At 37.3% G+C, this 19,239-nt stretch overlaps 1 protein-coding gene across 1 annotated transcript in view; it reads left to right on the forward strand.

The window, feature by feature from the left end:
- The window catches only part of LOC306878698 (transforming growth factor beta receptor type 3-like), a 137,128-nt gene that overhangs the window by 77,277 nt on the left and 40,612 nt on the right, over window positions 1-19,239 (forward strand). The window contains exon 4 of the mRNA XM_079431190.1: window positions 3,899-4,036. Coding sequence (XP_079287316.1) covers window positions 3,899-4,036 — 138 coding nt within the window. The remainder of the gene's footprint in view (window positions 1-3,898; window positions 4,037-19,239) is intronic.

Genomic DNA, 19,239 nt, shown 5'->3' on the forward strand with positions numbered 1-19,239 from the left:
GGGTGCCGATATTTTTGGCACCCTTATTATTAAGTTTTCATATGCAATTCATTTGAAATTTTCCCTATCTTACATATTGAGTAACTGCATCAAAGCAAGACTTTTGTAGCTGTGTTTTGACTGGATCTCAGTCAAGATAATGTCATTTCCAGATTAGGTTTTCACTGTCTGATTTTTTTTAATTTGTTAAGTGAATAATTCAACACCGACTGTTCTGATAAAGTCGTGAGAATATGTTCTCGTGTGTAATAATATTAGCCTGAGAATCAAGTTTAGATCAGTAAGATAAAAGGCCAACTGTGGATGACCTCTTAGAGTTTAAAAGCAAATTCTGTCATCATTTACTCACTAACATTATCAATCATTACAATGGTTTTTTTTTTTTACTCAGTCGGCACAGGATAAGAAATTTTGAAGAGCGTACTGATAAGCTTTTAAGCTACCAAAGAACAAAAAACATCATAAAAGTATCATAATTGTGATCCTTTGATGCATTATTAAAGCTTTTTATGAGGAACAAACAGGAATTGAAGTTATTTTTATTTGAATGATTGCAAATTGAAGTGTAGGTGATCGGTCAGTGCCTGGCAGATGAAGAGGGACAGTTATAAAGCTCTAAAGGTGATGAGGCAGTGCTTGTTTGTCAGGTCAGTGTTGAGAGGTAGATAATCAAACCATGTCTGGAATGGAGTTTGGTTTCGACCCCACTGCAGAACCTAAATCAGCAGGTTATATTTGGCCCACTGGGCCTCGTCAGAGACTGCAGGCCCGGGGTATAGAGCAACAAAACACCAGCTAAACGCCTCCTCAGAATCTAGAAGAGATTTTGGAACATATGAGGTGATAGAACCCAAATCTCTATAGTAGGGAAGTGCAAAAGTATATATTTTCTTATATTCATTTTCACTGACTAGCCATTTTATTAAAAGTTGATTTTATGAACCTTCTTAAAAACAGTGAATAAAAACAACAACAACAAAACATGAGGCAGTGGCCAGAGACATTTTTCTGCATGTCTCTAAATAATGCAAACTGAATCCTAGAAGTCATTTTGTCGAGTAACTGGCAGACATTCAAAATATACATACATAAGGCTGAATATCTGCTAAATATCTGTGTATACTATAAATGAATATTAAAGCTAAAACTAAATAGGAACAATCTGTTTACACTATTCATTATAATTAATCCATCCATGTTAAACAGCTCTCTATTTCTCGATCCTTTCTCTCAATTCACTATCACCATCTTTTCTGAACAAAAGAGCCTGTGTGTGAAAGTTCAAATACCAGTGAGGCCACATATTGTGGCCTTCCAAAGAAAAACACGGCTTTCTCAAGTCACTGTGTCATTATCAGCGGAGTGGAGACATAAATAGCACAAACTCTGATAAGGAGTAACAGGCGTACACAGTGCTGCTGTAGTCATGTTTTTGGTGCTAACATTACTAAAAAAGAACTACAAACTACAGAATGCAGGCGATGAGGGAATGGAATGGAAAGTTTGGACGTTTGGATTAGGTTTTTGTAACACCGAGGGTTCTACATTGGGGTCAAAACCACACATACCACCATAAATGCAAATGAAGTCGAAGGTATTTTATTTATGATATAAATAAAAGCTTTGTCTAGCGTGATTGCTGTTGGCTAATCCCACATATGAAATATGCAGCTTTTCTTGTGCTTAAAATATGATGTGAGATGTTGGCTACCAGAGTTGGGTATAACGCATTACTCAGTAACTGTACTGGAATCTAATTACTTTTCCTGGTAACGCAGTAAAGTAATGAGTTACATTTTAAATTTATGTAAATGGATTACAGTTACTTATGTCAATAAAATTACATAAAAAATATGAAGTAATCAATATGCCCTTTAATAAATCACTGGAGAATGCAAGCTAAAATGAGAGTCCTACAACGTTTACAACATTGCAATGAAATGTTGCTTATTATATTTCAAAATGTTGCACTCAACATGTTTTAGTCTGGCATTACAGTTTGGGAACGTTCAACAAGTGAATGTGTACAAGTTTATGTCACAGTAACACTAATAAAGTAGAAAAAATAAATGACTCATCAGAATGAGATCAACTACTGGATTAAACCGCGTCAGCATAACAGGTCAAGGTTTATTCCTCACAGCGCGTCATCATCCAAAAACAAAAAGTAGTCGAGATGAACTCGAATCTTTCTACAGAAGTGACATGAGCGTTTACATCTCAAGCTTGGTTTCGCGTGAATGGTTATCTTATAGCGTACGATGTGAGTGGGCATGATCAGGTTATAGCTAAACTCAGACGGGAAAGACTGTACCTTGCGTTGGTTTCATGTGGATTATTTTATCAGAGAATATTTGTTTTCGACATGACTGACATGTAATAATACACTGTAAAAAAATGAAAAAAAGAAAAGTTGAGCCAACTTTTTAAGGCAACCAGCTTCAGCAGATTTTTGAGTTTTCTCAACTTATTATTTAGGAAATTTGTCAACTTTTTGTTGTATAAACTTAAAACAAGAAGCTGAAAGAACTTAAAAATCAGCTGAAGCTGGTTGCCTTAAAATTAAAAAAAAAATTTTTTTTACAGTGTAGACACTTCAAGCTTTCTTTAGATATACTGTATTTCTCATGTCATTTTCGTTCATTCTAGTGACTCGTTTCAGGAAGATATTCACGGAGACTGAGAATTCAGAAAGCTCACCCTATTTGTTTTCTTTATTTTACAAAACAAAAGAAATATATATATATTATAGTAATAATTTTGTTGATATGAAATTAATGAAAGAACTATGAGTTTCTCTTTGTAGCATATTTTTAGGTTTGATAATTTGAAAAGTAAAGTTAACTTGAAAGTAAAGTAATTAGTAATCTGATTACTTTTTAAATGCAGTAATGAGGAATGTAATCAAATTACAATTTTAAAGAAGTAATTAGTCATTTTTAGTGGATTACTTGTTTTTGTAACTTAGCCAACACTGTTGGCTACAATGCAGGATTTTATGTGAACTCAGATCAGATCAGATCAGATATAGAAAATTAAAAAAGAAAAACTTTTTCAAAGTTTCATAGGAAAAAAAATAAATCATCAGACATTTTCTGAAAATGTCACATGGTGTAAGAATCCAATAAAAATTAATTCACATTTTCTGTACACCTTGAACGGACACTAAACGTGTATCAAAATAGAAAGGACAGTGCCTCTCCTCATTATATTTTATTAGCTTGATTGATTGTGATTTCTTTTTTAAAATTTGTAAATATAGGTATCTTTTTCGCATTTTGAATTCTAAATTGGCTCTGTAATCAGAGGTGTGATTATTATCAGCTGGAAATATATTATTTTCCTTTTCTTTTTTTTTTTTTTCTTTTTTTAAGTTTGCTGATACCCTTTGCATGTTTTTAAGCTTAAAGATGGTCAATTTCAAAGTTTCTTTTAAGGTAAAAACTATTATACTATATTTTAAAATTTCATGAAAATAAATGTTTCTACTTGTTGACCATATGACCTTTGTTAATAACAGTTTTCAAATTCATATTAAAAGAAAATATATAATATACTTTTGTAATATACCAAACTTCTCAGACAAGTTATTGAGGCTTTTTTATCATATCATAGCAGTTGTACCACCCTGAAAATGTTTTCACAGTTGAATATTAGGCTTTTTTAATGTCAATGAATTCCCTAAAACAAATTTTGTCTTTTTTTCTCAAGATCACGAATTTTGAAATTTAAATGTCTAAACAAAAAGTCTTTCTAGCAGCTGAAGCTCTGAGGTCTTTATACAGTCAAGAGCCCCATGTGTCCTATCTGTCTTTAGTGAATGTCCTCATTGTCTTCAGCACTCAATTCCCTTCTCTCTTTGCCGTTCTCATTTAACCCTTTCCGTTGCTGTGTTCAGGTGGTGTTACATCTGCGGCCCATCCAGTCCCTGCCTGTGCACCAGAAACCGCTGGTCTTCGTCCTGAACTCCCCTCAGCCCGTCCTCTGGAAGCTTCGGACAGAGAAACTGGCCTCAGGAGTCAAACGCATCTTCCATGTGAGTCTCAGACTCTCAAACCATCTCTCTATCACGTCCCTGTCTGTCTCTCCATCCTCCCCAGCAGATTCAGATTCTCATTCATTCCAAATCAACAAGCATCTTTAAACACACAATTCATTTACACTCTCTTTGGCTCGTCTTACCTTCCTCAAACAAACTTCTCCACTCTCCTGTCAGCAGAGGTCTTACTCGCTCAAAGATGCATTCAGGTGTGTGTACCCAGAGGAAATACAAACATGCTCACACACACATCCATACACACGTAAACACACCCCATGCCAACACAACCATCTTTTAGACAGAGGCTTGTGTAATTGCATCTGGCACAGGCTCACAGGTTTATATTGACTGCTGTAGTCTGTGGATGTTCACCACGCTGCCTGACGGATGTTTGGTGGCTAGACGGTGCTGAGGTTTATACTGTAGTTGTGGCTTCGCTCTGTTCTCCACTGTTTTACCCATCGCTTCACCACAGAAACACTTATTGCTCAGTGGGTGCTCTTTCATAGTTTAATTCTTAGAATAAACATTTGATACAAAGTCGATGCATGGCTGAAAACAAAACTACTAAGATGAAAAAAAATGGGACAACTGTTGACATGAAGTGAAAGTGTTATTAATGAGTTATTTATATTATTAAGAGGTATTAATGTGAGTGGTATGGCTTAGATTATTTAGTATAAGAAAAATAAGTAATATTCATGTCGAGATCTCCATCTTTGGATTGCAGAATTTTGTATCTCTGGAAATGTAAAAGTCTCCTGAGATCTCTATTGAAACTCTAGAGGAGACGTGTGAAATGTCTCAGCGCTGTTACTCTGGAAAAAAATCTGAGCAGCAGGACAGCCTCGTTTATGAAACACAAGCAGAGCAGATTTTTGTAAATTGTTTGTAAAACCGTCAGCGTAGTTTTGGGGATAGATGTGTACCCTCAATAGCTATGTTTACATGTACACAAATAACCTGTTTATAATCGGATTGATGGTTCAATTGGATTGAAAAGACTACATGTAAACACTCCAGTCGATCTGTTTGAGCTTGATCCGAATGAAATTTGGTGGTAGATGAGAAGTAATCTGATTAACAGGAAACTTGTAAATGCTTGAATTGGACAGTTTGTGGATTTGAAAATACCTTAACAGATCATAAATGAAATGGGTGAAATATTTGGCTTATATTACAGGACTAAAAATTGTCCAAATCAGAGTACAGAATATTACCACCTTTTATTTTAAAGTTGGCATGTAATAGAAATTCACCCTATATTCTACATGTGTCTTGACGATCTTAGAGTGAACAAATTTAGCCATGCATCTTTCTCTTTCTTTCTTTCTTTCTTTCTTTCTTTCTTTCTTTCTTTCTTTCTTTCTTTCTTTCTTTCTTTCTTTCTTTACTGTTTTGATTGCTTGATCTTCATCTTAAACCTTACATCTTTCTTCTACATCTACGTTTTTTTGATAATCCATTTCACTCAGATGTTGTAATATGAGAGAAATAAAGAAGCACATCGCGGGTCTTTCATGCCGAGAACTCTGCTCATGTGTTTGCATAATGATGCATCTCAAAGTTAATGACCAAACGTATCATTATAAAAGTTCACAGTGTTGCTGCACATGAAATATAACGTGGATAACATTTAAATACAGATTTTTTCATCCGGTTAGACATTTTTTATTTATCACTCAAATCCATTTCTCTACCTGTCCGTTGGTCATGCATATCCGCCATATTTGTAGTTTTAACACTTTTTATGCGTGTTTGTAGTTCTAATCGAATCCTCGTCCACAGCGCAATGTGTTGTGGGTAATATTAGCCGTTAGAGTGTGCATCAATCTGCACTTCGAATTCTAACCAGAAGTAGTAGACCATCCGGGAATCTTTGGCATACGTTTTTAAACATACTATGATTTGGGACATACCAATTTTATTTTTGAATACTATTTAGGACGGATAGTATGCGAATTGGGACACAGCACCGGTTCTTACTTGTGAGTTCAGTTCACTGGAGACTCGCTCTAAACGGATCATTTGAATCAGTGAGTTGTCGACTCGAGAACACCTGCAATCGGATCATTTCAGTTTCTGAATGAATCGTTTGTTGCAATTTGCAAACTGATTTAACAGGTTCATTGAAAAGAATCAGTTCGTTCATGAATCAGACACCGCTTCTGCGTCTTGGAGCACGTGATGTATTATAAGGAGTAACGATATGTTTTATGAAATGTAGTGAAGTAAAAAGTACGATCTTATGCTTTGGAATTTAGTGAAGTAAAAGTAAAAGTTCCTCAAAATAAAGCTACTTCGTTACTGACCACCACTGCACAGATATTCTTATATTTGTTTTATGAATGAGCGCGTTGTTATCTAGAAGAAACAAATATTAAGAGATTGCCTCCTGAGATTTTTCTTTTCTGCAAGTGTGCTTTCAAATAGGGTTGTAACGGTATGAGATTTTCACGGTATGATAATCGTCTCATATATTATATAATACGGTATATATTATATAATACGGTACTCATATAATACGGTATATATTAAACAATAATTCTTATAAGTAACAATGACTCTTAAAAGAATAAGAACAAGTTATTTGAGTGAACAAATCCTTTATTGCAACAAACTTGAAATCATTTTAATGAAAGTAAGCCTCCCTAACAAAAAAAATAAATTACAAAATTAAGCCGTAAGCCTTATGTATATCTATATCACACTTTAACATTTTAATTAATGTTTTAAAATGTTATCAAATGAAAATTTAACAACACTTATTTTTGGCAAAGTGCTGCACAACAGAGGAATTCTAAGTTAAAACATGGACAAACATGATATTCCTTAAAAATAATGTTTAAATAAATTAATTATTATAAAGAATATTATTATTGTTGTCATAACTTTTAAGTACATTGTACAATGCTAATTTATTTCTGTCAGGACTTCAAGTTAAATTGAAGTTTTATTTTGACGGGTTGTAGCAGACCTTTGAGTTTAGTGTATTTGACAGTGGTTTTTCTCAAATATAACTGGTTTTCTCTCAGAGAAGCTCTGCTGATGTTCATGTTTATGTAGACGCTGAAAGCATCATTAGTGTCATGCATGCATACTTCAGTATGTAGTAGATAAAACGGCGCCACTCATATCTACTTTTGATTTATCCATCCATCAGATTGCTCGTTTTAAGTGACAACCTCGTTAACGTTATACTGTAAATCCCATGTTCACGACTGCACCGGCATTCCCTCTGCATCACGGAAATTATACGACCTTATAACTTGTTATAAATGCAACATACCTTTATCTGCACGGAGGGATGATGTCCGCGAATATGAGCGAACCTGTTGGATGTATTGCCTGCTCTTGCAGCCACTTTGCGTCCACATTTTTTACAAATTGGATTAGTCCTCAAGGACAACCCCACGTTCGTGTTTTTTTTAAAATATCCAAATTATTCCCATACTGCAAATTTAAACTTTTTTTGGGCGGGGGATGGAGATTAGATACAATCTCTGTCATTTCAGCAGAGTGAAGCAGCCGAAATAAATTGCATATGAGCGGGTGAGATTATTATATATTTTTTTTATAAAAATTTTTTAAACCGTAAATATGCAAATGTTTACGGTATGATAACCGCGTACGTTCAAACCGCAATAGACCGTCATACAGTATATCGTTACAACCCTACTTTCAAAACATCTCACCTGGAACACAATCAGAATCTGTATCTACCTATTTTAAATCCAACCCTTTGTATTCACTGAACTGCAGAGGGCATTCACTAGGGAGTTAGGGAGTTGTTTATTCATGGAAACAATTTAGACTCCGGATTGACCGAAGTAATGTTACTCACAAATATATAATAGACCAGTGAGATCAGCGACTAAGACTCTCCCACACAACATTATTGTTTTCCAGCCATCCTATGAAACAGTGCAGAGTTACTTCACTCCTCTTTACCCTAAAATAACAAGATGACAAGATCCAGGGCGTTCCTCGCTGCACTGAGGGAGCTCAGAGGAGAGCTGGAAGGGGGTTTAAGTAAAGAGAGCCACCCCCTGAACAGCCGACCATATTTAGTCAGGAGAGCACTGGGCTTAATGAGAAAATGAAAGTGGGCTGCTCAGGATCTCTGATCATAAGCATCGCTATGCGGGATGGGAAATGAATTTTTTACCCACCAGCCAAATGCTAAATTTTAATATATATATTTTTGTTGCAATACTGAATAATATAGCTGTGAAATTGGAGAAAAAGCATTAAATCTTTGTAGATGACATCGCTCTGTGTTTTTGTCTTTTTCTTCATAATCCTCTCTGAAATAACTAAGCTTAAATAAAAAATAAACAGAAGTAAAACAAAACAAAAAACTAGTTATTTTTGCATTTACACTGTTCTTGGTCTTGAATTTGGAGTCACACCTTTTTTTCTTTTCAAATATTTTTGTGTTTCAACAACCTCATAGTTATTGTTTATGCTGCTTCTTTTGGAAAATACTATACTACAGGTTTTTTTCTGGTTTTGTTGGAGAGATGAGTGTATTACCCCTGCTGCCGTCTATTATTGTTGGTCGGCACTCATTTACTGGCTTGTGAAATGTCTGAGAAGTGACATATTGTAATTTGGTGGTTGTTACATTGGTCTGCGTCTGTTGGTACAGTATGCATTAGCCATAACAAGCAAAAATAGGCATTTTTGCGTTCTTTTACATGGACCTGAGATTAATTTGAATCCCATATAATATAAACTTCTGCAAACGCTGCGCATCATTGTTACTAAATGAGAACTTTTTGTAAAGGCCAATCCAAGACTGGTCACCCGCAACCATGACTGTTAAATAAATTATGCTCAAAAACACCCACATTTGGCTTGTAACGGGTGGTAATTTCCCACCCTGTCCCTATCACATGAGAAAATCACAATGCAGCGAGAGCAAGAGGCCTCACTGGTTTAACTGTCACACTCTTCCTGCCGTGTGTACACTGTAAATACCTTTATGTAGCTAGCGGTTCTATGCAATAATCATTTTCAAATGTGTTTTAAAACCATAGCATTCTAGAGGAATGTAGTGCCGCGAGCTACTATTATTTCCATCTGTGTGGACAAGTTCTGCTCTCCTGCTTATGTTCTGAATGCGGATGTAAAGTGACTCCACATACGCAAATCAAATCCATGCTTTCTTTGTCTATGTAAGGAACTTTCTTAAACATGCATACTGACATAATTATGAATGTCTTCATAACCCCTTTAGTGGCCACAGAGAGTTGTCCAACTGTACAACACCCTAAATTCTCTTTTGTATGAGTCAGTCCACTTTGACCATGTTAGATTCGATCTTTCCTCCAAAATTCAAATCGCTTGTCATTCATCACCTGGGTGTGGGAAGGGACTATTTATTCTATAAAATTGCCCGTCAACATATTTCAGTCTTGTTGCATGGCAAAAACTGAGCACAGTATGAAACCAAGACACAGTAAACCATTTTTTTGGTTTGTAACCAAGGCTCGGTTTTCAGATACTGCTGAGATTATGGATGAGAAAAATGTAATATTGTGTTAGACCGCAAATTTAGTTATTTCCTGTAGGGATAGGATGTATTCTTATATCGGCTTCATATAATTTCAGGCAGACAACTACAGGCAAAATATATTTCAGAGGAGAACGTGCCGAGGTCATCCTTGGACGTTTATTAGCAAGGCAATGCTCTTGTAAATGTCTAGTTTTGTGTGTAGTGCTATTAAAGATCATATTTTAGTTTTTGGCAGAGCCCAGGGCAACTTATGAGAAAAGATGAAGATTGTGTTTGCAACAGATACTTCAGCAGGTAGCTGTGGTTTGGCCAAGATAAATCCTCAAAGTGCTCATAACAAATATGATTGACTTGTTAAATGAATGCTGAGTGACTAAAATGTTACAGATATGTCTGCCTTCTTTGATGCCTCATACTGTCTAGAGCAGTTTCACATGTTTCATTTGTGGATAAGGCATTCCCAAAATACAATACAAAGGATATGTCTGTTATAAATGTAAACCCTCTACATGGTGATTAAATCTCTCTCGTTAGCCATTGGCTAATAAACTGTTAGATTTCACTTGCCATTGAGGCTAAGAATAAGTTTAGCTCAGATATATTTTCACTCACCTACACTTTAACACTTGACTAAGAGTTTGAGATTTTTTTTGTCTTCATAGTGATCACACTAATACGAATTATATCAATGGATTATAATAGTAAGGTAGTTGTTAAATTTAGGTATTGGGTAGGATTAGGGATGTCGAATAAGGCATTAATATGTGCTTAATTACTACTAATAAATGGCTAATATTCTAGTAATATGCATGCTAATAAGCAACTAATTAAGAGACCATAAAATAAAGTGTTACCGATATTATTTCTTGTGTTTTCTTCTGTTTTTAATTATTTTGCCATTTAAAAAAAAAAAAAAAGCTGAGGCCCAGCTTGTTCCTACAGTAGTGGGTACAAATGATTCACATTTTGCCAAGCAACAGTAAATGTGACATTACCTTTAGTGTAAATAGCATTTATTGCTATTTGTACTTTGTATAAATAGTATGTACTGCCTCTGCCTAAATACAGCCTCTGCCAAAAAATGGCATACAAAATTAGCAACATGCTAATATCAAACTGTTGGTGTTAACTGTAAACATTAATAAGTGTGAGGTTATTAATGTTGCTTTGTGTTTTATATTGGTGTTGATATTGGCCATTTCAAGATTGTTGGTATCAGTCAATAAGGCACAATCAGTTGATACCAACCGATTTCTTGGCAAATCAATTGATGTTCTCTCTCTCTCTCTCATTCACTCACTCACTCACTCACTCACTCACACACTGACACACACACTCACACACACACACACACACACACACATACATGCATGTTAGCCACGCTGCTCTCTACATTAGCATCAGAACTGGCCATTGAAAAGTGAACTGACCATTAATGTTGACTGATAGCACAGACATACTGGTTCCTTATGTGAGCTGATGATGTGATCTGTTGGCCTTTCATTGCAAATGGGAACTTTACTCCTCAAACCCTGTGTCTCTTGGAACATCTTAATAATAAGTCAGGACTGCGAAAAAGGACCTGATCCCATTGTTGAGCTGTCAGCACGTACCTCCAGCCTTTACTTCACATCTTCCTTTTGCTCTTGGCTTTGATTTTATTAGCCCAAATCTCATGATGACATCATCTGAATACACACATGCACACACAGCCCTCACAGTTAGTGTGAGATCAGCCAGGGCAATGAGCTCACACTTTTACTAGAAGAACCTCCTTACCAGGCATCCTGACACACTGACAGAATTCATCCTTTTTGTACAGCAGCTCACACACACACACACACTCTGTTCCATGCCGGAACTATTTCCGGCTCAACGCTCTGTGAAGTGAACTCCGTTCCAGCACATAGCTGCAGCAGATGGCTCAAGAGTGTGTAGCATCAGAGCCAAGTCTTGTGCGATTTTGTGTAAAACTTACAAACATGGCTGGAGAAGAAGCACAGAGTTTAATCTGCTCATGTCTTGGCACAAATCAACCCAACTAATTCAGCTCAGCTATTTCAAGTTCAATGACATGAGCTCATTTTCTGTTTGAATCAGAAAAAAAAATCAATCAATGACATCAGTAAAGCCGTTTTTAATTTCTAAATTTTAAATTCAATAAAGTCATGCATGTCAGGGTGTTACAACTGTCTTAAAGTGCCTCTATTATGGATTTTTGAAAATTAACTTTCATGCAGTGTGTAATTCACCTCTAAGTGAATGAAAACATCATGCAAAGTTTTAAATCTGATAGTGCACCGTGTATTAAGTTATTGTCTCTCAAAAGAAAGAGTCGACTCTGAGTTGTTTTTAAAATGAATCCCAAACCGTTTCATGTTGATGTCAGCATGAAACATTAACATATTGCCCGCCCACTTGTTGCGAGCGCAGATCTGGGAAAACTTGATTTCCGCGTTGGTCTGAATGAAAATGCAAATTCATTCTTTGCCACTAGGTGCCACTTTTGGAGCAAAATAGCTGTTTCCTCGGTAATGGCTGTACACAAAGCAGTACTGCTCTCACAAACACTGCTTTAAATGAAATCGACCAATCGGACCAATCACCGAAGATTAGCGTCACGCAAAGGAGAGGTTTGGAAAAATTCATCATTGAGCGAATCGTTTGGGAGTCGTTGAGCAAATAAGGTAAAAATAAATGCATGTTGTTGGGGACTCCCAAAACCAAAATATGAACCTTTCATAACCCATAATAGGGGCAATATCATAATGGGAAAAAAAAATAATTCAAAGAAAGAAACTGAATAGCTCAAGTTTGTCATTGTGTTGAAGTGAAAAATAAATTTAAAAACTAAAAAAAAAAAGAAAAAAAAAAGATTTGAGATGAAAAGAAAATATATTATTGCACTTCATGGTTACACTACATGACATTTAAACTTTTGAGTTTATTAGAAAAGTTTATAAAATCCCACATGAATAGAAAGAGTATTTTTTTCTAAGAACTTGGCACATTTACAACTATAATTTGAAAATATTTTTTCTTCTCTTTATTTTTCATTGACCCTGCAACCAGGTTTCTACATCTCTGGCCCTCAAAGTTGGCCGAACATTTTTACAGTTGAATAATGGCTTTATAAGGCTGGTTGTCTGTGTATAAGCCCTGCCAACCCTTGTTTTCTGGTTCCAGCACTTGGAGGTCCAAAGAGGCAGATGGGAGTCCTGGAGTCTGAGCAGAAAGCTGGTTTTGGCTGCTTTGTATACATCACCCAGCCCTAAAACAAAAGCCCTGAAATCCAAACATCTCATTGTAAAACACAATCCCTGTGACGCCATTGCCAATTTACAGCCAGTCATGAAAGAGCCTGAAGGGGGACATGGGGGATACTTGTATATCAGAATCATCTTGAAACAGATATCGTTCTTGTCTGAAGGAGACCAGAACAGTTGGCGTATGTTTTACTTTCATTGCTGGTGATCAGCATGGGATATTGGCATCTTCAATACTCTTATAGCATTCTTGGTCAAGCAACTTCACGGCCAAGCTTTGTTGCAACAAGATGTTTCACAAAAAAAATAAAAATAAAAATTATTGGGTCGGTTGCACCAGCAACCTAGCAAGTTACTTGGTATCCTGGTTTTAAAGGGGTCATCAGATGGCCATTTTCCACAAGTTGATATGATTTATTACGGTCTTAATGAGAAGTATTTAACATACTTTGGTTAAAATTTCTCAATGGTAGTGTAAAACATCACCCTTTTTACCCTGTCAAAACAGCTCTGTTCATAGCGAGCCTATTTGTTGCTTTAAATGCTAATGAGCTCTGCTCACCTTGCCCCTCTCTTCTGTGGGGTGACAAGCAGTTTTCTGAGAGATGGTAAACTTTACCCGCATTCATCGTGAAACTAGCACATTGTTAGGAAAGGCAATTTGCAAAGATTCATAAAAAAAAACCTTATACTCACCTCTTCTGTAGGTGAATGTGGATCATGGATGATTCGCGCGAACAAAGACGCATTTAGGTAGATTGTTGGATTCTGTAGGGTGCATTTCCTTCAGAAACAAACGTAATCCACTGTGTCTTCAGCGGCTCAGATGTTGCGAGTAAATGACGATTGCTGTGTTCATTATTACATCCAACAACAATGCACCTCAAACTCTTAGGAGACATTCTTGTCTACATCTGCTCCAGCGTCAAAACAATTGCGGACTGTTGAAAGTTCACTCAGGGTGGGTCTGTGCTAAAATACTAGTGTCAATCAACAAACGTGGGAGGGGCCTGTGCAGAACTGTGTCATTCTGCCAAGAATCTGTGAACACCTTGATGTGAGAAAAGGGGTTTGGATTTATTGGGATTTAAAAAACAACACTGGGTGGATTTTTATCATTATAGGGTGGTTATGTGCCAAGTAGGGCTGGGCGATATGGCCTAAGAAAAAAATCCCCGATTTTTTTTTTACAAAAAATCTGATTTACGATTTAAATCAATTTTTCCCCCCCTACTTAAAATCAATCTGCTGATGACAAAGAAATTGTTCAAAACAAGTTTTAACTTCATTTTGTTTTGATTTTCCCTTCTGGGATTTAATCTGGATTACCCCCTTGGGGTTAAAGTGCAATCAGAAACAACAAGCCAAAAAGACAAGATGGCAGGCCCTGCCATAGTAACAAGTGAATATGTAACGTAACATAACATAAAATTATGTAACCCTTTTTGATAAGTTTTCTTTAAACACATGTTTTAACATCTTGCTATTCAGTAGATAGGAAGTATTTCTGATAAAGTGTAAACAAAACATTCAACAGCATTAAATATCAGTGACTGTTTTGGCGGGACAATGACAAATGGTTTGCAGATCCTCAGGACCACTGACAAAACATCTGATCTTGTCAAATGTGTGGTAAGTACTGCCGCTCCATAGTATAAACAGTACATGTGATCGTGAATCTCGAAAGTGAAACTAAAAAACGACCGCGCATTCAAAAGCAGTTTCAATGCCAGGTGTAATCCCTGATTCCCGCAATTTTATATACAATCAGGGCTCTAAGCTAGAGCCCTGCATTTCAGCCCGGGCATGACGGGCCCCAACTTTTTTACGCCTCTAGTGCCGGGCTTCATAGTTCACCATTTTCACGTCATAGTTCAGACACGACACGGGCCGGGCCTCGGGCCTGTTATAGGGCTCTCAATAGTTTTATATTTTAGACATCCATCAATTAGTAGCCTAATGAAAAAAATTGTCATGCTGGTGGAAACAACATGAGTCCGTGCTACTGTGACTGTCAAGAGCGGCTCGATGGTGTTTAGTGTCCTGCAGCAGCAGCGAGTGCCGTCTGCGCAGATGAAGAGTTCTGCCTTCAAATACATGCAATAAAGCTTGCTGTAAAGCCCCAGCAAAAGTTTTTACATAAGTTTTATAATTACCATGAATGTGTCCAGGGAAATAGTAAGGAGATATTTTAATTATTTACTAATAAACTAGTGTTTTCTGTGTCAGTGTCGCAAAGATGAAGATGACGATCCTGACTTGCCATCTCCCCATTAGACGCACCTTTAGAGAGAAGTGCATCTTCATATATTATGATTATAATGAAAGAGTTTTTGTTTTTGATTTGATTTATTTCGTTAAGAAGTAATTTAAAGCTTTCTATAGATACGGGCGCTGGTCATAAAATTAGAATATCATGAAAAAGTTTATTTATTTCAGTAATACCATTCAAAAAGTGAAACTTGTATATTAGATTCATTCATTACACACGGACTGATATATTTCAAATGTTTATTTCCTTTAATTTTGATGATTATAACTGACAACTAATGAAAGTCCCAAATTCAGTATCTCAGAAAATTAGAATATTGTGAAAATGTTCAATATTGAAGACACCTGGTTCCACACTCTAATCAGCTAATTAACTCAAAACACCTGCAAAAGCCTTTAAATGGTCTCTCAGTCTAGTTCTGTAGGCTACACAATCATGGGGAAGACTGCTGACTTGACAGTTGTCCAAAAGACGACCATTGACACCTTGCACAAGGAGGGTAAGACACAAAAGGTCATTGCTAAAGAGGCTGGCTGTTCACAGAGCTCTGTGTCCAAGCACATTAATAGAGAGGCGAAGGGAAGGACAAGATGTGGTAGAAAAAAGTGTCCAAGCAATAGGGAAAACCGCACCCTGGAGAGGATTGTGAAACAAAACCCATTAAAAAATGTGGGGGAGATTCACAAAGCGTGGACTGCAGCTGGAGTCAGTGCTTCAAGAACCACCACGCACAGACGCATGCAAGACATGGGTTTCAGCTGTCGCATTCCTTGTGTCAAGCCACTCTTGAACAAGAGACAGTGTCAGAAGCGTCTTGACTGGACTGCTCCTGAGTGGTCCAAAGTTATGTTCTCTGATGAAAGTAAATTTTGCATTTCCTTTGGAAATCAAGGTCCCAGAGTCTGGAGGAAGAGAGGAGAGGCACATAATCCACGTTGCTTGAGGTCCAGTGTAAAGTTTCCACAGTCATTGATGGTTTGGGGTGCCATGTCATCTGCTGGTGTTGGTCCATTGTGTTTTCTAAGGTCCAAGGTCAACGTAGCCGTCTACCAGGAAGTTTTAGAGCACTTCATGCTTCTTGCTGCTGACCAACTTTATGGAGATGCAGATTTCATTTTCCAACAGGACTTGGCACCTGCACACACTGCCAAAGCTACCAGTACCTGGTTTAAGGACCATGGTATCCCTGTTCTTGATTGGCCAGCAAACTCGCCTGACCTTAACCCCATAGAAAACCTATGGGGTATTGTGAAGAGGAAGATGCAATACGCCAGACCCAACAATTCAGAAGAGCTGAAGGTCACTATCAGAGCAACATGGGCTCTCATAACACCTGAGCAGTGCCACAGACTGATCGACTCCATGCCACGCCGCATTGCTGCAGTAATCCAGGCCAAAGGAGCCCCAACTAAATATTGAGTGCTGTACATGCTCATACTTTTCATGTTCATACTTTTCAGTTGGCCAACATTTCTAAAAATCATTTTTTTTGCATTGGTCTTAATTGATATTCTAATTTTCTGAGATACTGAATTTGGGACTTTCATTAGTTGTCAGTTATAATCATCGAAATTAAAGGAAATAAACATTTGAAATATATCAGTCTGTGTGTATTGAATGAATCTAATATACAAGTTTCACTTTTTGAATGGTATTACTGAAATAAATCAACTTTTTCATGAAATTCAAATTTTATGACCAGCACCTGTATATTTATCATGTCTGTGAGGCATGTATTCGCTGACTTTCGGTTCATTTTTGTGAAGCGCTCCTGTTCAAGACGAGACGGCAGAAAGTGCATCATTGTTTTCTATTTTATAAAAGCAGACGTTTTGTTGATATTGTGAGTGCACACAAATAAAGTAGACCCTTTACAGTTCCGAATAATGCATTACTCTTATGAGCAAAAAATACGGCGTATTTTAAATTGTTTCCATTGGAAAAAAAATGCAATTGATTGAGCTGGTGCCTCCATGTCCTGCACTTTAGCTTCGACTCTCCGCACAAACGATTGGATTCAGCGCACATTTATCTAGGTTTAACGTTTTAGTATATCTATAGATTTTATTTTAGGCAAGTTGTGATGATTTGAGAAGGCTAAATTGATCAAACATGCGCTATGATCAGCCTGCCGGTCTGCCGCTGGCCGCTTGGTCATTACTTTAAGAAAGAGAAAAACTTAGACCTATTAACGAACAAAAAAACGTTTTTCGAAATTAACTAAAAAAACGAAGCAAAATATAATCACTTTGCCATTACATACAAAACTGAACTATTTTAATAGCTGAAACATGAGCCGTTTTGGGAGAAAAAAAATAAAAAAGACGGGCTCGGGCCGGTAATTCTGACAAGCTTATTCTGACACGGGCCGGGTTAGGGCCTGAGCGTCTCGGGCCAGGACCAGGCTAGGGCCTAAATTTGAGGCCCGTGCAGGGCTCTACTCTATGCTTACTTTAATTTTTTGGAGCGCGTCAAATCAATAATAAAAAATTCTGATAATTCGCGTACACCTTCAAAAAAAGGCTGCGCGTTCGCATACAAAAACGAAGTAAAGTTAGGCCTTTAACATCATGATGTCTATCAGCCATTGGCGATGGACCACGGCATCGTCTATCGGCCAAACCCTATATGGCCAATGCGCGGGGGGAGGGCTGAACTCATTCGGAACTACTGGAGTTTAGAGGGGAGCGTCGGTGGATGTTAAAAAGAAAACCGATTTTCATTCAAACAAATCAACATAAACTACACATTCGAGTTAATCGATAAAATCAATTTATCGCCCAGCCCTACTGCCAAGACACATTTTAGTTCAAACAACATCTGAAAGTGAATTTTGCATCTGATGACCCATTTAACCTATAGGAGCACTTTGCACCATTAACTTTGTTGAACTTCGTTAATGTCATATTATGCAACTGCATATTCATTTATGGCGAGCTTGCAACCTAATAGGTACGTTCTGCCTTAACAAATGGTGCAACTAAGGTGCAGAGTTAGTTCTAAACTAGCATACGGACAGCTGATGCAACCCTATTTTGGTAAACATGAAGGCTACTATGATCCACAGACTAGACCAGCATCAAACCAGCACTAATCAGCCTGGAAATTCTTTCTGGTCTAAGCTGTGATCTTCAGCAGGGTCTTGTTAAATTGGGGACTGTGCTTGATCTGGCAGCTGTTTATGAAATGATGGCGCAACATTTTAAAAAGTTTGGCTGTTGTAAATTTTTTGCTCTTTCTGTATTTGCCAAGTGGCTGTTTTCCTGATTTTTATTACCTTGGGAGGTTAGCAAAAACAGTCTCCCTCTCCCTCTGATTTTTAATTGAAACCATTATGGGACCAATATTGGTTTTGCGATGGAGGTTGATCTGCAGGAATGCTCTTCTGTGGCGCTTGCAGACAGATGGTGTTGTTTGTTCCACGGCAGTCTCTCTCACCAGTTCACAGGATCATGACTGTGGAATTTTGCCAGGAACTTGATTAGCTTTCTGTAGTGAGTGGAACAAATCACCCTCAAATTTATTTACCGCCTTCATCTCTTCAGCACGTCATGGCATGTTTCCCCACCCCCCTGAATTTCACGTCGCATCTCTTTACTCTCACGTCTGTTTCAAGCACTTCATTAACTACTACAGATATTTGTGCTTTCTCAAGAAGAGGGCATTTCATAGTGACATTAGAGTGCACTTATAATTGATATAAACCATTTGGCACGCCATCTTTTCTTATTCTCAACATATGGTTTTAATATGTAAATGTTGATAGGCAGAAGGTGCAGGAAATCCAGTGAAATATGCTTTTAGGAAGCATGTAGGGTACTAGGTGGAGGACAGATGTTAATCTGAGTCATTCTGAGGACGCAGGTGTGATGGAAACTGTGCAAATGTTGCCTTCTTTGGCCGAGGCGTAAATGTAGGTAGCATTACAAAACCAGTGTAAAAACCAAGGGTGTAAAATTTCATAACCCAATTTTTCAAACCTTTGGATCAGCAAATGCCAGATGTCAGGCTGTTCTTGCTTTCTCAGCAGAAGCAGATAAAACATTTTGGTTTGGCTGGATGATGTGATATTTAGCTGGGCTGTGTAAGACTCAGCAGCTCTGTTGGACATTTCTGAATCCGTCAGGTTACCTCACAGGGT

Source organism: Barbus barbus (genome assembly GCF_936440315.1).
Source record: "Barbus barbus genome assembly, chromosome: 13".
Classification (NCBI taxonomy): domain Eukaryota; kingdom Metazoa; phylum Chordata; class Actinopteri; order Cypriniformes; family Cyprinidae; genus Barbus; species Barbus barbus.